The sequence below is a fragment of the Strix uralensis genome, chromosome Z (assembly GCF_047716275.1).
Source record: "Strix uralensis isolate ZFMK-TIS-50842 chromosome Z, bStrUra1, whole genome shotgun sequence".
Taxonomy (NCBI): Eukaryota; Metazoa; Chordata; class Aves; order Strigiformes; family Strigidae; genus Strix; species Strix uralensis.
The window spans coordinates 22,837,562-22,859,358 of NC_134012.1; the positions used below are offsets into that span (position 1 = coordinate 22,837,562).

Here is a 21,797-nt window from a genome sequence, read left to right on the forward strand (position 1 = left end):
GATTTGCTGGTGCTATTCCTGGCTCTACCAGTAACCCACTCTGTGCCTACAGCCAAATCACTTTACGGGGCCTTTGTAAAAGTAGGCCAGTCACCAGGTTATTTCACAAGATCTGACTGAAAAAGCTGGGAAGGCCTGCAGGAGGGGGATATATGATCTTTTTTCATCCTATTCTTTCATTTTATAGAAAAGTTTATATAAAAACTTGAATAGCATACTGAAATCCAAATATTCACAGGATGCCAGGCTTAGGATCTCCATTCGAGAGGTTGACTATTCTTACTCAAGATTAACTTTCTCTTGCATCTGAACTCTTATAGCTTCAAGGCCAGTTTACTGATTTTGCATTAATTTTTAAACTGCCCTATCTCCATTCTTATACTGCCTTCAAATAATTTGTCCTCTACAACGGTAAGCACCCTTATACAGAGTTTAGGCAAACAGCAAGAGTTTATGTGTTTGACTGGAGCTATAAATCAAGGCCTCCTATAGCCATATATATATAAAGCAAGAAAAACTGGTTTTCCAATCTCGAATTTTTGTAATTATTTTTGTTATTTTGGGACTACTCATCATCCTAAAAAGGAACAGATTTCTTTAAAAATATGCTGAAATTTAACTATTTAAATGCATCAAGACAGTGGAACTACATGGAGCCTGTTTAGTTTCCCTCTCTTCCTCTACATGAAATTACTCTTCTTCCATTAGCTTTAATTTTTATTTAAGACTACAGTACTTTTTACTTAGTGACAGATGGGAAAAACCAAAACCAAAACAATCCACTCTCTTGCCCACCCCCACCCCCCCAAAAAAAAAGATTTCGAACCAATCCAATAAAAATCCCTCAATTCTGAAGGATGCAGTGGTCAGTAACCTGAATGACATCATATAATTATTAACATGAATCTCAATCTAAGGACATTTGTCCTTTCAGTGGAGCTTAACAGAAAAGACTGTGTAGCAACTGGCACTGGCTGAGGACTAGTTTTTTTGCGGGATCAGATTTGGAGGCTGGGAAGCTAGATTACACGCAGATAAAAGCTGAGGAGTTACAAGCAAGAGATCTCACACTGGTTTCGCCAAGGGGAATCATGTTAGCATTGTAAAACTGACAATAGAATCTCCAGGATGACAGCAGTCGTGAGGTCTTTCACAGTCATGATTACAATTTATACCAGTTGTTGATGGAATAAATAGCTTGGTATTTGTGTCCTCCGATTCAAGGATCGGTGTAACTGGAAGATCCTTCTTACTCCACGAGATCCCGCCTCTTTGGCAACATAAAGGACATACCCACCATTATCATATGCCTTATCCCACTCAACCCAGCTTCAGTAACATCTAACAAAGAGCAGAGCAAGGATGTTATCTACACAGCAGCCCACCAAGAACAAAAAACCCAAAGTGACACACCACACAGAAATGCCTTAGAACTGAAAGCCAATAGCACAAATATGCTCAGAGTATTTCTTCTGCCCTTCCTCTCTGGTGGTTGCCAAGTACTATTTCAGGGCAACCAAAGGCCCTCTCTTTTGGCTGAGTCATGCGTTATCTTGCTACTAACTTGTCACAGTTGTCCAAGAACTAGCTCTACTCCAAGATAGGAAAAGCAGGGAAAAAAAACCCATTCTTTAAAAGTTTCATAGGCCTCTCCAAAGAGAAGCTGATCGTTTACTGTACTGGACTGAGAACGGGGTTTGGATGTGACAAGAATACAGAGCTGGGCTTCCCTTGCCCTGCAGGCTTGGCGGCAGAGGCATGCACCTCCGATTCTGGCTGCTCTCATCGTGTTCCGAGCGCTGCAGAGGCTGAGGATGTGCTTCCATACCTACCGTCGAGACACAGCACTGCACTTGGGGTACCTACGAGGTCTGCACGCGCCCAGGGGTGTTTCGGTGTACGTGACTTTCAAAATGGTTCTGAGGGTAAAGGCTGCGATTGAACAAAGCAGGGCGAGCGCCGGTGGGCAAGGGCTGCGGCTCGCCCTCCCACGGAGAGGGGCCACAGGGCAGCGGGCTGCCGATGGCGGCACCGGGGCTCTGCCACCAGTCGCCCCAGGCCACGCCGGCGGCCGCCCCCGCCGGCTCCCCCTCGGCGAGGAGCCACCGCCTCCTCCCCGCCGAGCAGGCGGGGCGGCCCCGCAAGGTCACGCCGGCGGCCGCGCCAGGCCGCAGCGAGCCCTCCCCGCCCGTGGAGGGGCCGGGGTTGGGGGAGGCCGCCCCTGCCGCCGCAGCCTTCAGTTTCCGCTTCCCGACATGGCTGCCCAGGGCCGGGCCCGGCCCCGCCGCCAGCCCCGCCTGGCCGGGCCGGGAGCGGGGCCCCGTGGCAGCGGGGGCGCCGCCGAGGAAAGCCCCCGGCCCGGCCCCGCCGCCGCCCCGCGCCCGCTCGCCCCCTCGCGGGGTCGGCGCCCGATCGGGAGCCCCCGGCGCCGCCGCCACTTACTGAGCTCGTCCTGGGCAGCCGCGGCGGCCGCAGCCATGTTGCCAGCTGGGGAGGGAGGGGAGGCGGTGAGAGACGCGCCGCAGCCGCCCGGCCCCGGCCGCTCCCCACCCCCCGCCCCTCTCCTCCGCTGGCGGCTCGGCACAGGCACCGGGCCGGCAGCCGGCTCCCTCCTCCTGCTCCTGCTCCTGCTCCTGCTCCCTCCTCCTTCTTCCTCTCCTCCTCCTCCTCCTCCCTGCGGCTCTCCCCGACGCCAAACGCCGCGGGGGACGGCGGAGTCCGGCGGCGCCCGCCCTCCCGTCACCGCCAGTTTATATTTAGAAAGAGCTGAGCCATCGTCCCCGCCGCCCGCCCCTGCCGCGCACACGCACCGGCCCGCCGGCGCCGCTCGGGCGCGGCGAGGAGCTGTACCGGCCCCCCCCACCCCGCTCCCCGCCCGCGACTCCCGGTGGGTCCCAAGGAGAGGGGCGGCGGGGGGCGGCAGACTGACCCGAGTCCGCGCTGACCTCCATGGCAGCCACGACGCCGCCCGCGCTCTCCGCAGGGGCGGAGGAGGGAAACGGCCCGGGGAGCGGCGCAGCTGCGCCCCCTCTCGGCGGCCGGTGCCGCCAGCAGCTGGCGGGCGACGAGCCCCGCCCACAGTCGGCATAGCCCCGCCCGCAGCCGGCATAGCCCCGCCCACAGCCGGCATAGCCCCGCCCGCAGCCCGGCACAGCCCCGCCCACAGCCGGCACAGCCCCGCCCACAGCTCGGCACAACCAGCCCGCATCCCGGCACAGCCCGGCCCTAAGGATATTTAGGAATATCTTTTTTTTTTAAATAAAATAGTTCAATACCACTACTGCCGAGCTATTGTAGTCTAAAGTCATTAAAGGGAGAAAACAGCACTGTAAAATACCTTACATGCCGTTTTGGGGTGGCTAAGACTGCGGGAGAAAGGCGTAACCACCACACAGCATCTTCCTCCTGAGTTCATCGGTGCCACGTGTAATCTCGAGCATTTTGGCAAGACGCTAAAACAAGACACCCCTGGAGTATAACTGACAGCAGACAGTGTGGTGCCCATTTGCCAGCTTTTTGAATGCTGCCTGCAGATGGCGTGGGCTCAGCCGGTGACCTCTCACTACAGCTCCAGAGCCAGTTTTCCTGGCAGAAGTGAGCTCCAAGTAACTCACTGTCAAAGAACTAGCTTCCTTCTCACTCAAAAAACAAACAGAAAAAAGGGTGACAAATGGCCATGGACAATTTGTTAAGCTGAAGATCTGAGGAGTAGAACATCAGCCCCCAATGCTGAGAGGCTGGACTCTAACAAGCTGCAAAGAGGTTGAATTTTTTTGAGGAAGAAGTCCTGGGACTCACCCATGTCTCAAGGAAATTATAAACATTTATTAATGTAAAAAGGAGACAGACAGAGGAGTCTGTAAGTATCAGACACATACTCATTTCTAGCAGAAGAACAGCATGTGTTCTCCGATGAGCTAAGTATTTCTGGGGTAGATGTTTCCAGCATCAAGCATAAATCTGATTTTCCTGGAAAGGGATATCGAGGTAACGTTCCTCCCAGTTATACTGAAGCAGAGGAGTAGTCCTTGTTTCAAAACAAGTCTTTGGTTAAAACAGATCAAAGGTGGCAGACCTGCTATAGCAGCTGTGAGGCCAAATGTCCGCTTTAAAGGACTTTAACACTCTTTCCTTTGCCACCATCATCAAGCGCAGCCGTATGTACACCAGGCCACGGCCGCCGCAGGCGTGTTGCCCGACATGCCTTCTGCGGGGCCTGCCGTACGGATGGATGGGCGAGTGTTGTGGGGCTGCCGGTGACACCGGCTGGTCCGGCACGGAGCAGGCAGCGAAACCCCGGCCCCGCGCGAGCGAGCTCCAATTAAACATCAGTCCGGGCCGCACTTCCAGAGAGGCTCCCGGGAAAAGACAACTAGCGGCCGCAGCCCGGAGGAAGCCGGGAAAAACCCCGGCCTGGCAAGACCCGGCTCCCCCCCCGCCCGGCCCCCCCGGGCCGCGCGCGCAAAGCGCCTGCGCAGGGGGCGTGGCGCGGCCGTTGCGGGGGCGGCGGCGGTAGCGAAATGGCGGCGGCGGCAGCGGGCGGCCGGGCAGTGCCGGCGCGGCGGCGGTGGTGGCGGCTGCTGCTGTGCCTGTGGGTGTGCGCGGCGCTGCTCCCGCGAGCGGCGCGGGGTTTGACCGAGGGCTTGTACTGCGGGCGGCGGGTATGCTACGAGGTGCTGGGCGTCAGCCGGCAGGCCAGCAAGGCGGAGATCGCCCGCGCCTACCGGCAGCTGGCCCGCAAGTACCACCCCGATCGCTACCGCGGGGAGCCGGCCGCGCCGGGCGGCGGCCCGCAGGCGGCGCACGAGAAGTTCCTCCTCATCGCCACCGCCTACGAGACCCTCAAGGTGAGAGAGCGGGACAAGCCGCCGCGGCCGGAGCCGCTCCGGTAAGAGACAGTGCGGGGGGCGCGGCGGCGGGCCGGGGAGCGGGGCGGGCGGCAGGCGGGCTGGGCAACCGGCCCCGCGTCGCGGCTACCCGCGCCGCCGCATGCCTCGGCGGTCTCCTGTCGGCGGCCGGGTGGGTAGGTGCGGGGCTGGGGCGGAGGCCGTGCGGGGCTGGGGTGGAGGCCGGCCGGGACACGCTTCGCGCACCGCTCGTTTACCGCTTCCCTGTCTTGGGCAACGGGCAGCTCGCGCCTGAGCAGCGGGCAGCGAAGTTACGCAGTCGCGTGTTGCGAGAAGAAAAGTCGCGGCTTTAGAAGAACCCTGAAAGGTATGTAACCCTCGCCGAGCCTCGCTCGACGGATACGACTCACGTGTGGCGTCTGTGTCTGAAGCGTCCATCAAGAGATCCGGCTTAAACACCGGTGCTCTGCCCGGCTTTGGCCCTGCACCTGGCCGACACTAGCAGGTGTCTCTTCCCCCGGAGAGGCAGAGAGCCTCTCAGGTTTGCACCCGATGGTGTGCATCGCGGGTGGCTCTGCAGCTTCGGCTCGGCAGTCCTTGGTGTGCACTTAGCTGCCTTGCCTCCTACCAGCAATCAGGGAGGGGAAAAAAAACCCTAAAATCCTTCTTCAGTAGCCAGTCCAAGAGTGCAGGGGGGAGGATACAGTTCTCTTGACAGTCCCTCCGTACTTAGGAGTTGTTGTCCTCTTTGACAGTCCCTCCGTACTTAGGAGTTGTTGTCCTCTTTGACAGTCCCTCCGTACTTAGGAGTTGTTGTCCTCTTTGACAGTCCCTCCGTACTTAGGAGTTGTTGTCCTCTTTGACAGTCCCTCCGTACTTAGGAGTTGTTGTCCTCTTTGACAGTCCCTCCGTACTTAGGAGTTGTTGTCCTCTTTGACAGTCCCTCCGTACTTAGGAGTTGTTGTCCTCTTTGACAGTCCCTCCGTACTTAGGAGTTGTTGTCCTCTTTGACAGTCCCTCCGTACTTAGGAGTTGTTGTCCTCTTTGACAGTCCCTCCGTACTTAGGAGTTGTTGTCCTCTTTGACAGTCCCTCCGTACTTAGGAGTTGTTGTCCTCTTTGACAGTCCCTCCGTACTTAGGAGTTGTTGTCCTCTTTGACAGTCCCTCCGTACTTAGGAGTTGTTGTCCTCTTTGACAGTCCCTCCGTACTTAGGAGTTGTTGTCCATCTGTATTGAAAATGAACCAACTGGGCTTTGTCTTAAAGGTATACCTTTCAACAAAAAAGTAACAGTGACTTGGAGTATTATAGGAGATCTGTAAGGGAAGCTTATCAGGGCAAAATGTGTGGCTTGGCAAAGATGAAACTCAGGAATGGACGAATGACTCTTGAGTGTTTCAAGGCTGCAAGGGAGAAAAAAAATGAACTTTTTTGGAGGTAGAAAATGAATGCAGTTGAGGCTGACAAAATTCAATTTCTCATCTCTTAATTACATGGGTGAAAATGAGAAACTCTGAGAAGATGAGAACAATGAGATTTTGAAATGGCCTTTCGTTGGATAGATTCCACAGTCCTGTAAGCTAATTCTAAAAGTTTTGTCAAACAATCTCTTAATAGGTTCTTCATCTGAAAAGCTTTTCCTGAGTAATATTTATTAACTCTAGTCTATCTGGATTTCCCATTCTGAAGTTAAAAATACTTATTATGTGGATTTCAGTTGCCTGTCTTTATTTCAGTATTAAATGTCTTCATGCAGTGTGTGTTTATGCATTTAAGACCACGTATGTCAGATGTCTGTGGACAGATGAGTGTGAGAACAAATTAATTGAGAATATGAGAAAAGGATCAAAGGTTTTCCCCTGTGCTTCATCCTCTAGTTGGGCTATTGCCAATTCTATAGCAGCATGGTCATTAGTGAGATGTAGAACACAGCTATAACAGAGTAAGTGAAAACAGGAGTCTGAACCTATGTGTGGTTTTTTTTTTTGTCTCATCCTGCAGGATGAAGAAATGCGTAAAGATTACGACTATATGTTGGATCATCCTGAAGAGCATTACAGGCATTATTATCACTACTACAGCAGGAGATTGGCACCTAAAGTGGATGTCAGGATAGTGATTCTAGTTGCAGTGTGTGCCATCTCTGTGTTTCAGGTAAAATTTCATGTTTATGTGACACTGCTTATTGAGTTTCTGAATGGGAAGAGAAGTATCTGCAGCCCTTATAACATGCCAGGTATTAAACAGTGTCTGTGAGGAGGCCTGCTCCTGTCTGCTGTGGTAAACTGCTGTGTGGTGTCCATAACACATCTGAAGTCAGGATCTACTGAGCAGAGTTTTGACTGCCCTTGGTACCTTGGGCAAAAGTAGAGATAAGTTTCTTTTAATGGTAGGGTATTTCATAGAGAGAAGTGCAGCTTTTCTAAGGAAGTTACTTAGTTCTTCATGGCAGACTCAGAATAGTGTGTTCCTGAGCACCGGCAGGACTAGTGCTCCAAATAAGCATGTGTCAGTTTGTCAAGCTGCATAAATAACTCTTTAAAGAACAGTCTAATTGCAAACTAAATTCAAGACTCCATTCACATGATAGGACTGCGTATAAGGAATTTACTAATATGTGAATCTTACATTGCAGCATATTTTAAACACCACAATGAAGTCTGGAGAGAAGTGAATTTGGTTCAGGAAAGCTTGCTCTCAAGGTGATAGATCCAAGGTCAAGAAAACAGCCTGTGTATTAGATATGAGCTTGTGCTGTTGCTGACAAATACTTAAGTGGAAGAAGATGCATAACTCTCTTTTCTTAGGAGTTATTAGATTACTGGTTCAAAATGTCATTAAAAATACACCAAAAGTTTAAGAGATGAAGATACAGTTTATTCTGTGGTACAGATTATCCCACTAAAAAGTGAGCTTTGGAATTTAAAACAAATACATTGATCAGAATTTGAGAGCTTGGAATAATAAATTCCAATGGCATATGCAGCCAAATACTTAATTTTCCTTCATATGTACTTCCAATGGCAGAGTTTCATTTCACCTCTTCTTTCTTTGGCTGTAAGAGGAGATGCTCACTTTTCCTGCAGTCCAGCTGCAAGGTGATTGCAAATTCAGTATAAACTGGTTTGCCTCTCTTGCTTTCTGTTTCTGCTTTTTGGTCTTCGTTAAGGTTGTATAATGTGTATATGTCTGCCCTTTGTCTTGGTGAACAGTGTGAAATGCTTTTTTAAAAAAGTTGCCCCAGTAAGACATGTTCACCCCAGGCACTATATTTCTGGTTTGTTGTTTGGTGTTTTTTTCACCTCATTGAAATTCAGAAAGGTAGCTGGAGATTAGAGGGGGATGTTGAATCTTGTGAAGTGAATCCTGGCAGGCTAATGAGATTGTAATGTACTTAATCAATGTTTAATTAACTATTTTGAATGGGTAACAATTTTGTAATGAAATGTTCATGTACCAGCTATTTTATTTATAAATCCAAGGGAGTTTCTGAGACTGGCTGGCACAGCCTAGCATTAACCTTCAGGAGACTACCATCTTCTTGTGAATAAAACCAATCTCAACAGTGTCTGCATGTCATTCCTTATCACTGTATATTGCTGTGACTTACACATCTATTTATCTATTTTTCAGGTGCCTTACTAAGTTTGGAGAAACAATTACAGCTTCTGTAATACTGCAGAAGTAGTACTGTTACTTCCAGTTCTTACCCTTGCTGTGATTTAATTGTGGTTAAAGGTGTATGACAGCATTATTTTTTTTCCTGGCAAACCTCCAAATAGGAATGTGTCTGTATAAAAAAACATCTTTTTTACTTTTGCTGTTCTTCAATTACAGTTCTTCAGCTGGTGGAGTAGTTACAATGAAGCTATCAACTACCTAGCTACAGTGCCAAAATACCGTATACAAGCTACTGAGATTGCCAGGCAACAAGGTTTACTCAGCAAAACTAGAGAAAAAGGCAAGAACAGGCGGTCTAAAGAAGAAATTCGTGAAGAAGAGGAAGAAATCATCAAAGACATAATTAAAAATAAAATAGAGATAAAAGGCGGTTATCAGAAGCCCAAGATATATGATATCCTTCTATTTCAGATCATTCTTGCTCCTTTTTACTTGTTAAAATACATAGCTTGGTGCATTTGGTGGATTTATTGTTTCACTATTAAAGGGCAAGAGTATGGTGTGCAAGAGAAGCTGTATATCATACGAAGGTACATGAAAATGTCTCAGTCTCAGTTTGACAGCCTAGAAGATCATCAAAAAGAGATCTTTCTTGAACGGCGCCTGTGGATACGAGAAAACTATGAGGTGGGTAGCTCTGATGGAAAAGCTAATGTTGGTTATCCAGCACTCACAGATTAACAACAGCTGTTTTGTGAAGGTGCTTGAGATGGAGCTCTATGAAGCATTCTTCAATTTTAGCTATTGCTTTATAAATTAAAAACTGTTAGACAACCATTTGGTATGTTTTCTTCAACTTCTTTTGCTCATGGGCTGGTAGACAGCAGCTTGCTGGACATAGGAGGGGATTTGCTCTGTCAGGGGACATCCACCTGTGATTGTTAGGGAATCTTCAAGATTTAGTTGAATCTGATGAAAGGCTTTCTTGTAACAATGTGGTATGACAAAGTTATTACAGTAGGTTAAGACTGTTCTCTAAACAGTAATAATTTGTAGTAAGAATTACCTGAATCATTTGAAACTCCTATTTCATTAGCCTTCTAAGCCATTAATTCCTAGCTTGTTTTTTTTTTTAAACTATCCCTTGATAGTTCTTTGGCCTTCGGTGAGTCAGGGATTGTTCTTGTTGTGCTGTGTATCTACTCAAGTAAATATGGCATATGAAATACCATTGGGCACAACTGTGACTCTTTCCATAGATAGTCAGTTACTAAATAGTCAATATGTAACTTCTTTTAAGCTTTCTGAGAGAGCAGTAAAAGAATACTAGCCACAGCGTGGAATCTGCAGTCCAGAATGACTTGGGATGCTGGGGGGGTGGCAGATTGATGAAACACACTTATTGTTCCACAGAAGCTCATCTGTGGGCCATCTGGGTGGGAGGTTTCTAGAAGAGAAGCAGAATACAAGCTTGGCCTGCTTAAGGGGAAGAGATGTTGCTGCTGCTCTGCATATACTGGGAAGAGAAATGGGATGGTGACAGAACTGCCTTTGCTGCTGGCAGGGCACCAAAAATAAGAGAATCCTTCTTTAAAAGTAGGCAGCGATGGATTAGTCTAGAAACTTGAAGAGGAAAGTAGTAAAATTGATGCTAGTGTAAGGAAAGGATTAGCCAACAGGTACATATACACATTGAATTGTGATGGGCTTGTTAGAAAACATGTTACTAGTCAAAGCAGATGTTATATGGAAAAAGTAGGAAAGTATGGATGTGCTGTTGTAGAGAAAAAATGACATGGTTTGGAATCCATGCTGTTTCTAACTAGTGATGTTTTGGTCACTGAATATCAAAGAGCTGTATTTGCCAGAAGTGAAGTCTGTTCAGCCCAAATTCATCTCCTGTGGTGGCCAGCAGTTGATTTTTAGTGAAGAATACATGAAAGTTGCACCTGTATAGCAATATTTATCAGTATAATTTGCAGCTTTGGGACTTCCTGAAAAGGAAATGTTGTCTTTGTAGGTAATTGCTTTAATGAGTTTTTCTTTAATAAACTTACCTAGTCACTCCTTGAATGCATTAAAACTTCCAGTGTTTGCTGTGCTGACTGGTCATGAGTTCATCAATACATGTAGAAGACGGGTTTTTTGAAGCTATCCAGGCAGCTGCTGGTTGTTGTATTATTGGAAATGGAGAACAATCATGCTTTATTCTTGCTTGTGTTACCTGTGCTCCTGTGTACCACTACCATATCCTTGCTTGAAACTTAGTCATGTCTTTTCTAGACTGAAAAATATGCTTAAGTGTTTCTCCCCAAAAGCTTCTCTGATCATTGGAGACACCTATCTGTATGTTGTTTAGTTTTCCAATGTCCTTTTAGGATGGGTAAGACCAAGAATTCAATAGATGGGTACATCATGGAGCTCTACAATGGTATGGGGTTTTTTCCCCTCTGCTACTTTCCTAATAATTCTTAAAACCTGTGTGATCACTGAACATTGAGCTGGTGTATTTATGAAGCAATCTATAATACTTTTAAAATCTTGTTCATGCATAGGAGAATCTTACATTTAATTTCCTTCCAGAAAGAATTCAGATGACGTTGAGATGACACAAAGCTTTATGGTATTGAGATGTACACTGGCTGTATCTGCGTAAACTGCCTTCCAGAATAAAAATGCAGATGCTCTTGCTTTTTTTTAGATACTTGACTTTGCTGATAATTGTAGATTTCATCAGTGACACCATTTCTTGAGAGAATGTAATTACTTATCACTGCCAGTACTTAATGTAGACATATTAACTTAGTTGAGAAACTTTAATTAGGAATAAAAAGTTCACTAGTGGTATTCTATCTAGACAATGACTTTGAAGTGGGAAAACAACTAAAGTGAAGAGCTGAACAACTGCATTGAGGGTGCTGAGAAGGGACACAAAATCTAGCTTTCTGAGCATTAGGAGTTCTTTACATAAATTTTGTTGTTGAATTCATGAGCATCTAGTTCTATAGCAAAAAGTTTGGGAGCTTGCAGCACCATCTTATGGGGAGGCAGTTCTGCTCTCAGCAAAAATGCAAAGCATCTCAACTACAGCCAGTAGGCTCCTTGGCTGAAGGTACTTCTGTACTTTATGTTGGTCCAGGTCTGCTTCTATGTTGCAGTTCAGTCATCTCTAAGAACAATAAGCTGGTGAATGGTTGAACTATGAATGCTTACACCGCCCTTGAGATTCATTTAAGCTGTTTCCTCAGCCTTATAAAACCTTTCGTCTGTCTGTCAGGTCTATAAACGAGAGCAAGAGGAGGAGTTAAAGAAGAAGATGGCCATGGATCCCCGATGGAAGAGATATCGGCGGTGGATGAAAAATGAAGGACCCGGAAGACTGACTTTTATTGATGATTGAAAGTTGCTGAACAAGATTTGTGCTAATGTTGAAACTTATTTGCAAAACTTCTCACTACATCATTCAGAGTTTTGTTTGCTGTGACTTAGCAGTGACCTAAAACTCAGGAATTATTGAATCAGGCCGAAAAATAATACAGGTTTACCATTTTTATAAATCAGATCTACTAAACAGGCTCAGCTCAATGTATATATGCCATTTACTTGGGGATATCAGTGTGACATTCATTATTCTAAACAATGTATCTTCTCTACATATTTCATATTATTAATGGAACTATAAATTTAGTCTTTCTGAAAATGTTTCTAGATCAGTCTTTGAAAGTCCTGTTTTTCCTCTTTTAAACTGCAAGCGGACACTGGAAATGCTTATAAAGGCTTCTGAAGCAATGTGTGTTTTCTGTTTTCCTCTTTCCCCTACTTTTAAATCTAGTTTCTAAGGTGCCAAACTGTTTTTTGATGTAGACAATATGGGGATTATACCAGAGTTCTCTTGCTATTCCTGCTCTAGTTGCAAACTAGTTTTATTCTTTGAGGGAATAAATGATGTATCGTTGATCATTGTGATGTAAACAAGCCTTAATGCTTTGCTCTACAGTGTGATCAATGAAATAGTATGTTTAGATCTCTTGCCTTTGGTTTTTCATCTTGTATGTTGGATTGTACCTGCTTGTTCAGAACAAGTGTACCAGTGAATATTAGTCTGCTAAATGTGACATTTCTTTCACCAAAGTATTGGTAAAAGGGAAAACGACCCTTTTGTTAAAAAGGGAAGTTTTGATGCCTTATGTAAATAGCAGTTTGTGTAATCGATATTTGTTTTAAGTTCTAAATCTAAAGTATTCTTTATTTGTTCTGATCAGAGTACTTAGAATAAATAATGCACAACAGTATAGTGTGGTCTCCTTTGTAATTCAGCCCAGGTCAGAGTTTCCATGATTTTCTGGTAAAAGGGATTCTGTTACTATTCAGGAATTCTGGCAAAGGAGCAGGTGGGAAACAGAAGAAGCCTGATCTGGCTGTTTTATCACATCTGTGAAAGCAAGTTTCTCAAAGTGTTTCTGCTGAAAACAGTGCTAGGTTAGATAGCTTCTGTGGAGGTAAGCTTTTCAACTTTCTACTCCTGCCAAAGTCCATAATAGCAAAAAATTTTAAAATATCTAATTACTAATTTTTGAAGCAAGACATTTCTGATTCTGCAAAGACAACCTGTCCTCATTTTTTGCAGAAGAGTTTGTTCTCTATGCCTCTTTTGCTAGTTTAGCTCTCACTCGTTCTTGGAATGTGGTCTCAGTTTCCTGTTTAAAATAATATGTATTCAAAAGCATGTTAGAAGCAGTATGCTAAATGGTTCTGTATGCATTAGTAAAATTGAAGAGGAACTGCAAGATTGTCCTTTATCTCTGCTGCGTGTACTGTAGCTATAAACTTAATTCACTTTGTATATAATGGTCAATTCACATTCAAAACTTGTTAAAAGGGGTATCTAGAATAAGCTATGCTCGTTTTCATGAAGTAATCTCAGGGATGCTGTAGTGGTGGGGCAAGGATGCTGCAAAGATGTTCATGAAGTGAGATACCTTCACAGCTTCATCCCCCAAAACAGCTTGAAAGAGTGGAAGGGGAAAGGTTAAGTTGCTGAGATAGAAACAAAGGGAATAAAGGTAAGCATGAGTAAAATGGTGTTGATTATTAGGTAAGACAGTTACATCTGCAAAAGAACCAGGCAAGTGCATGCAAGAGGATCTAAACCTGTGGTCGCAGTTTCATAGGCTAACATCTCTGCTCTTGCCCTCATGCCTCATTTTGCTCCATCCTTTCCCCTCCCAAGCCAAGTACTTGGGTTATACAGATAAGCAGTCAAAACACAGATCTGTTTTCCCCTTTGCCTAGGTTAGTTCTAATCAAGATTAATTTCCTGATCTGATGCTACAGCAGTAGGGGAGGGGCAGTCCCTGGGGAGGACAGAACTGTGTCTGTTGGCAGCAGTGGTGTCTTGTCTCTGTAAAGCTGTGGTCTGATAGTGAGCGGAGAAGGGAAAGTCAGCAGGTGTTGTATAACCTGCTTGCTGGAAATGAGCTGTTCTTCAGGCTCACCTTGGAGTTGACTTTTCTTAACAGATGAGCCCTTTGAAAATAACCAGACACAGACATAAATTCATGGGCTGCAGCAGAAATTTGCTGGGTAGTGACACTGTAGTCACATCTCTGTAATAAGGGATAGAAAAAACCCTGTGTCTTTACAAAGCTGTCAGTGTTGCAGTGACACCTCATTATCTGAGGCTACTGAGCATTTCTAGCCTAACATCTCGTTGTAGTTCTAAATGATGTCTGTTTTCTGGGCATAAATTTTCAGGCCCTATTTTATCTTGAAATAAAGCTGACAAAGCAATTATATACATAAGAAAAAAAAAAAAGCAGGAATGAGACTGCTGAGAGTTACAATACTATACCTAGTAAAGCCCATGTAAATTTGAGATGGCCGCAGAGAAGAGTGCTTGCATGAACAAGTATTGCTGGTACTGGGTAGCAGTGAGATCTTCGTGTGGAAAAGCGTGGCAAGGCAGCAGCATCTTGGAGAAGAACCACTGTACTTCCTATCAGCTTTTTTCCAAGAACTCTGTTTGTAGCATGTATATTTTCAAAAATGCAGTGTGTATAAGGTGAAACATACATTTCACTCAGTATGCAAAAGGTTTTCTAAGCCAGGGCCTTTCACACACTGTGACCACCATGATGAGGCTTTGCTGGAGGCTCGAGCATGTCCATGGCTGGTAGTCCCTATGTTCAGAGCAACCGTTTAAGGCTATGATCTTCATCCTGCCAACTTTTTAACAGGCCAGCAAACTCTGATGGCTGGCAAACCCACACCAAAAAGTGAAGTGACTTATGGTCACTAGTGAAATGGTGATGAACAGTGTGGAGGGGATGCAGTGTCGCTGGCAGCAGCTGCTGGGTTGTTTAAGCCTAACAGCTGCCTTTGGGCAGAGCAAGCTTTTTCTTAAACCTTTACAGGACATTTAGAACTTCCTTTCCTTGCTTTCCTTCTTTTCTTTTTTCCTTTCCTCACTCTCCTTCCCCCTCCCCCTTTTCTCCATGCCCTACTTTTTTCCCCCTTCCTTTTTTTCCCGTTTCCCTCCCTTCCTTTTCCCCCCTTCCTTTTTCCCTCTCCTTTTTTTTCCTCCTTTCCCCCCTTTCTTCTCTTTTCTCCCTCCCTCACCCCCTTCCTTCTTTTTCCCCCTCCCTCATTCACCCCTTCCTTCTCTTTCTTCCCCCCTTCCTTTCCCCTTTTTCTTCCCTCCTTCTTCTCCCTACACCCCCTTCTTCCCCTTTTTTTCGGCTTTCCTCGCTCTCCTTCTTTAAGCAAGAGCTTTCTCTGTCCCCGGAGCGACGGGAGCCCCGGGCGGGGCGGGGCGGGGCGGTGCCGCGGAGGCTGAGGGCGGAGCGGGCCCCGCCCCGCCGAGCCCCGCCGAGCCCCGTCGAGCCCCGTCGAGCCCCGCCGAGCCCCGCGGCCGCGCCATGTCGTCGGGCGGCAGCCTGAGCACCATGCAGCGGCTGGTGGAGCAGCTGAAGCTGGAGGCGGCCGTGGAGAGGATCAAGGCGAGCCGGGGCGGGGGGGGGGAGGGGGGGGCGAGCTGCTCCTGCCATTTCTTCCTCGTTTGTCCGCGTCGCCCGCCCTGGGAGCGAGCCGGGAGGAAGGGGGCGAAGGGTGCGTGTGCCCGGGGGGGTCCGAGCGCCGGCCCCCGGCCCCGCGGGCGCCGCTCCCAGGTGGAGGGAGCTGTGGTGAATAAGGCAGCGGCGCCGCGTTAATTCCGCAGAAGCAGGGGTGGTCGTGGAAGCGGTTCCCCAGAGCCGACCTCCCCCCGCGCCCGAGCGCCGGCAGGGTGTGCGGGGGGCGGCGTGGTGGGGCTCCTGCCGACACGCGTGGGGAGAGCCGGCCGTCTCCGACGCCTGCATGAGCCTCCCCCTGCTCGCGGGTTGCCAGACAAAGACAAGCTAGCGAGGCGGTCCTGTCATCTGCCAGCTCCCAAGGTTTGGGTTTGGTTCTTTTTTTTTTTTTTTTTCTTCTCTGGCAGCCCAAATTCACCCACGCAGGCCTGCCCAAGACAGCTCGTAGTTCCCAGCAGCCGGGCGGGGAGATGTCCACGAATGCTTTGCTAAAACGGCTCTTTCCAGCCGCGCACATAATCCGTCGTCGGCTGTGAAGGGATGAAGGTCGAATTAATTTGTATCCTGCACTTTTCCTTTTCTCTCATCACCTCCATGTGTTCACCATTTTTCTCTGGCCAGTCACAAAACACCGGCTTCCTCGGTCTGAGGGCAGTGCCAGTATATTGAACTGCAGGAACTTAACTAACTCATTTTAAAATAATTTAGAATACCTTTTCTCACTATTCCTGGCCTGGCCTGATGAAAATTTGAAACGCCCAATGCAGACTGAAGCCACTATGGCTTTTGGACATCATCCTGATCAATTTATTAATGTTACTAAATTTTATTAGCAAATACTGAATCAGCAAATATTTGATTCACTAAAAGTGACTCTATCACCGCAGTGTCATGTGGGAATCTGTGAGAAACAGCATGATGCAGAGTAGAAATGTAGGGTCCTGTGGCAAGAGGGATGTTGTCTAACACAAAAATGATTGACTGAACATTTCTGTTGCTTTATGCCACCAGCAATAGCCTGCATCTCCGTACCTGCTCATTTTGAGGCATGTACCCCCTTCCCCACTTTTTTGGGGGGTGGGTACAAAAAAGTGGGTTTGTAGTTTATCGGGAGTTACTTTGTGGCAGTAATGTATTCTGGAGCTGGACTTCTCAAGGCTATGTATTTATTATGGGCTTGTTTGTACTCTGGGGAGACTTGGCCTCAATGAGACCTTAGTCTTACCTTTCTTGCAGCATAGTGCACAGCAATCTCGTTCCAGGTCTGCAGTTCTAGGAACCTGTTCATGCCTTTTTCACAATTGAAATGATGCATGATTAAAAATGTGTCTTATAAAAAGTGTCATCTGGGTTTCTTGACATGCAGTGGTAAAAACAGTGAGGATTATATTCAGCTGGTGAAAAACACTTGGATCAGTTTTAGCAGACACTGAGGAGAAAAGATTGTTTTGGCTACTTTGAATAGACAATGTGTTTTCAAACGGAAGCTGGATATTAAAGGATTTTTAAAAATACATCCCATACTACAAAGTTCCAACGGTGATTTTGTTTACCCTGCCAGCTGAAAAAGCAAACAGGAACAGTATTTTCAGAAAGAGGAAACCAAGTAGGAAAGAAGTACCCACACACATCTTGCACGCAGGAGGCTGCTGCAGGGAGCATGTTTGTGCTGTGATGAAATACAGCAGAAACCCTTGTACTCTCTGTGTGAACTGAAGGAATGAAGAATGTTACAGGGGCATAGGTAGGGCTAACAGTGGGCAGATCTGTCCTAGAACAACAGTCTGCTACCGTACGGATAATTCTCACACAGATGCCAAGAATCAGGTTTGTATCTTTCCAGGAGCACCAGGATGTACATAGCTCAGTACGCATTGCAGGATTTGGTAGCAAAGTGCACAGAGGTGCAGCGAGGAACTGCTAACTGTGGTGCGCTCATAGTGCAAGCCATGCCCTGAATGACTCTCTGGTTGTTTTCCCAGGAAAAAGCTCCACACAGCCTTGGCCTGATCAGTGTGAGCAAGTGGCACCTCAGCCTGATAGCTGTGTGGTGCACAGTCAGGTGCCAGCAAGGGGTCAGCACTGTGGCTGAGGCAAGGGTGCTAATGCTGCAGGGGTCCAGGGGGCTGGGCAGGGTGGGAGACCTTTGCAGCCTCCATAAAGAGATTCTCTTCAAGAAAGGGAGGAATGAGCAGCAGGGGTCCTTGCTGCGGATGTTTCTCCCTGTAGAACCTGGGAGAGAACCTGGGAGGCTGTGGGAAAATCCTCCTCTTAACAACTCCTTGAAATGCTGACAGCTGCCTTGTAAATTCGGGCAGTTACCAGGCTGAGGGTCCTGGAGGAGAGTTGAGAGGCGGTGAACAGGACAGCAGCGAAATAGCAAACGAAAGCGCACGCTAGTCCAGATTTCCCATGCGCTTCCAGATGCTGTTAGATGGGATGGCCCAGAACCAAAATCCCACCAGGCCTCCTGGGTGGCCCCTGCAATCAGCAGACTGGGAAGTGTGCATGGTCCTTCTGCCTATTGTCTCGTATCTCCACTGGCAACACTGCAAAGTTGTGTAGGAAGAAAAATCAGTATTTCAGAAGTGCTGTAATGAAAGCAGAGGTGAGGTCAGAGGGAATTTGTATTCCTACCAACATGCTCAGTATTTCCTTTTATGAAAAATGTAGCAGACAGCATGGATTTTGACAGTTCACTGCAGCGGTTACTAATGCGTGTCTGAGAAATTGGGAATTCCCCTGCGTTTTCCTTCAAAAATACAGGCACATGACTGACTTGACATCCACAGGGAGAGCAGGGGAGTTCAGTGCTGGAGGCATCTTGCTGTTGGGTTCCTGGGCTTGTTCTGCAGCTCTGGACTGTCCTCTTTGGGGGCCAGAGTGTGGATTCGAAGCTCTCACTTCACTGCCAGGAGAAGGTGGCAATTTGAACTTAAAAAGCTTTTCATCCTCATCTTTTTGCTTTCATTCCTAGTCATGCTCTGTGTTGCTTAACAGTTTGGAAATGGAAATCCTGTTTATAAATTATCTGAGGATGTAAGAGTTCAAATACAAACCTGAAAACAGTGCAGTAGATTGGAAAATATTGTGGTCATGGCCCTCTGCGTTTTAATGAGGACAAATTCCACTGCACTCAGTCCTCTACACTCCTCTGGCTCATCACTGGCATAGCATTTCATGCCTGTTTCATTGGAGCTTTGTCTGTGCTGATTGAGTTGGTGGTTTAGAATCCAAGAGCTGACTTGGCTGCTCTCCAGCTCTGTTTGATAATGGTTCTTAAAGAGGAAATGCCTAATAGATGCTTGTGAATGAATTAGTTTCCTCTCTGAGTTTGTTTTTCTTTTTCCTTTACACAGGTCTCTCAGGCAGCTGCAGAACTCCAGCAGTACTGTATGCAAAATGCCTGCAAAGATGCCTTGCTTGTTGGGGTTCCTGCAGGGAGCAATCCCTTTCGAGAACCCCGATCCTGTGCTCTACTCTGAAATCAGGTAATAAAGTCATAGGTACCATCACAACAACTCTGATTGAAAACTCAAGCCATAGGAGGGCCGAAAGCACATGGTGGTTGTTGTTTGCATGTCCAGTTCTTGGTAGCAAAGTGTTCATCGCTTCCCTGCTGGCTCTACAATTTGTTTTCTGTTTCTTTTAGGTGTGGCAATTGAAGCATGTCTCTTTCCTACAGCTCTTTCTATGAGTGTTTTGTTTATGGGTCGGTTTTTTGCTTAGTTGGTTGGGTTTTGTGTTTGAGCAGCTTTAGGGTAGTTAACAGTGTCCCAAGAAAATAGACTGTCATGTGACACACAGCTGCATTTGACACAGCCAGACATAAAAACCAGTCACGTACTCAGCCTGAAGAAGTGAGACAAAGCCGTGGCAGTTGCATGTGTTGGATGACTAGCTCACAGCTTAAGCAAGAACCTTGTTAAAATACATTTTGTCTTGAATGTCATACTGCAGTTCACTTGGCTGTGTCTGTCCTTAGACTCTTTCTGTTGTTACTGTTGGTACAGCACCAAAAGTGGTGGAAGCAGAGAGGAGCTGAGGGAATGTGTAATCACATCCTTTGTAACCTATTTTAGCACAGGTCTAAAGGAAGAGATACTCCCTAAACTCTGCCTGCCTTAGCACTCTGCTTTGCTTGTACCTGCATAACACCTGCAGGGTGGGGGGTGACCATCCAGTGTTTGCAGATCTTTGGGATCCAGTTCCATGATTCCCACTCTTCTCTCTCACATCTGTCACACAGGTATCAGTGATTGCAGCAGGAGGAAGAAAGGCCATGTGTGCTAGCAGTCTTGGGCAGGATCACACAATAACTTTTGTTGGAAAATCTTATTTCTTCTGCATGACAAATGTGAAATTAGGATATTGAGAACGGCTTACTCTTCTTTAAAAAAAAAAATAAAAACAGCTAATGAGCTGAAAAAACTACAGAGAGAGGAAGAACCATGGAATTCTTTCTTTGAGAGTGCTATCAAATTGAAAATGAATGTTTGCTTTCAGGGCAGAATTTAAAGTACTTGTGAAATCTTCCCCTTCCCACTGCCAGGGTTCCGGAGCTTGCAGCTGTGCTTGTGCCTCATCGGTAGTGTGGTTTTGATTGTTGCTACATAGGTTTGACAAAACAGGATTGAACCTGAAGAGAGAACTGACCATGAGATGCTCTTCTGGAAAAAACTTGGCGGGGGGAGGAAGCACAAGCAGAAGATTTTCTTAATTTAGGTGCTACCCTTCCTTGTTCCTGCAAATAAGATAAAACTGATAGTGACTGTTGCATGTGTTGTTCTTTTATTGAAGCAGCCTTTCTATGTTTTCTTCGTGTCTGTGTGTGTGTATGTTTTTCTAGGATTCAAGTTTGATTGCGTCATCCAGACAGGATACAAAATACTCTCTCAAATGAGTTTGATGGTTAATTTGTGATACGTTTAGAAATGCATAGCTCAGCCCAAGATGTCACTAGTCATCTTTTGCTGATAGATCAGTTATCTAGTTTATTATTATTTAGTTATCTTAGGATCATAAAAAATGAGAGCAAAGTTTCAAAGCCAATTACAAAATTTTATAATATTCAAGGATGTCAACATCCAACAAAGGAACGTGGTTATTCAGTTTTTTTCAGTGCAAATGAGCTTTTGTGTTATAATTTGTAAGAGAAATGTATCAGCTTAGGAAGACAACATTTAATAAACCTTTTCTTCCTCTTACAGGGAAGGTCATCGGAGAGTTGCCTTCAAGCATGACGTGAATAACAACTGCCTTTCTTTCACAAGAAAAGTCTCTCTGTGTCCTAACTTTTGTGTGGCTACAATGCCCATGATATTTATCTGTTTGTTCTTGCATATCCATACTTCACTATCTTTTGCTAATGTTCTTAAAGTTTTTTAATGTAACTCTTACTCTTTTCATGATTGTCACCATTGTTACCACACTATGCTAACTATATAAATATTACTTCAGAAGTTTACATTTTAGAAAAGCACAGCACATGAATTTTTATCAGATTACTTACTCCTATTTTGGTAAACTGTTAACACCTGAGTAATAGCAAAAACTATCTGTATTTTCCAAAATAAAACATCCAAAAGGTGAATTGCTAAAGCATAAAACTAAATGCTGTTAGTACTGAACTAATGTTCTTGGGGGGGAATTTTGCTTCCATTAGCAAGACCCGGAACCAACCACAGTTTTTTTGAAGTGCATCTAAGTCTGTAAATGACACGGATTAGAAACTGCTGGGCACAATGTGTAGCACAGGCTTGATTCCTAAGGCGTGTTTCTTACAAAACTTTGAATCTGTAATACTTCTCCTAATTTGTATTTGTAAAGGTACTGCTGTGGTCGAATTCCCTTGGTATGTTTAAAATGTGACCAAACAGACACTAAAAATCCGTGAACACCTGAAGATAGTTGCATGCATAATTGTCAAGGTTTGCAATACACAAAACTTAATTAAATGTGCTTGGTCATTTGCCTTCAGTTTTTTTATAGAGCACTTTTACAAGGACAACTAACTTTTTAAATAGGTTTTTAATTTTGTCTACTTTCTATTGTTTGTATTAATCTTTTAGAAATTTCAAAATAAAATTCCTTTCCCTACTGGCTTTGAACTCATTGTTTAATTGTAACAAAGAACAGATCTTGTAATGAAGAGGATTCTTTGATTTTGCAGTGGGGGGGGAGGCCTCAAGCTATTTGGCTTTTTGGGAAGAGAAGGTTGCTGTCAGATTTTTAGAAAATGTGTCTTATTAATAGAAAACCC

General features: G+C 46.0%; 3 protein-coding genes across 5 annotated transcripts in view; 2 read left to right on the forward strand and 1 right to left on the reverse strand.

Annotated features, from left to right (window-relative positions):
• ECPAS (Ecm29 proteasome adaptor and scaffold) overlaps positions 1-3,022 on the reverse strand; it is a 68,428-nt gene extending 65,406 nt beyond the window's left edge. Inside the window, exons 1-2 of one of the 3 annotated variants that reach the window (XM_074857138.1) lie at positions 2,930-2,985; positions 2,443-2,487 (exon numbers count right to left, since the gene is read on the reverse strand). In XM_074857138.1, the coding sequence (XP_074713239.1) occupies positions 2,443-2,487; positions 2,930-2,951 (67 nt within the window). In that variant the 5' untranslated portion in view covers positions 2,952-2,985. Of the gene's footprint in view, positions 1-1,675; positions 1,819-2,442; positions 2,488-2,929 lie in introns of those variants that run through there. The other 2 variants (XM_074857139.1, XM_074857136.1) reach the window with 2 other exon arrangements.
• A 1,491-nt stretch (positions 3,023-4,513) lies between these two features.
• On the forward strand, positions 4,514-12,760 carry DNAJC25 (DnaJ heat shock protein family (Hsp40) member C25). The gene is made up of 4 exons (XM_074855711.1): positions 4,514-4,847; positions 6,849-7,001; positions 8,685-9,155; positions 11,746-12,760. Exons 1-4 carry the CDS (start codon positions 4,521-4,523, stop codon positions 11,866-11,868), a joined length of 1,074 nt encoding a protein of 357 aa, XP_074711812.1. The 5' UTR covers positions 4,514-4,520; the 3' UTR covers positions 11,869-12,760.
• A 2,560-nt stretch (positions 12,761-15,320) lies between these two features.
• On the forward strand, positions 15,321-21,635 carry GNG10 (G protein subunit gamma 10). Its single transcript, XM_074855712.1, has 3 exons — positions 15,321-15,466; positions 18,895-19,026; positions 20,746-21,635. The coding sequence occupies exons 1-2, from the start codon at positions 15,386-15,388 to the stop codon at positions 19,018-19,020; spliced, it is 207 nt and encodes a 68-aa protein (XP_074711813.1). The 5' UTR covers positions 15,321-15,385; the 3' UTR covers positions 19,021-19,026; positions 20,746-21,635.
• Positions 21,636-21,797: the final 162 nt, after the last annotated feature.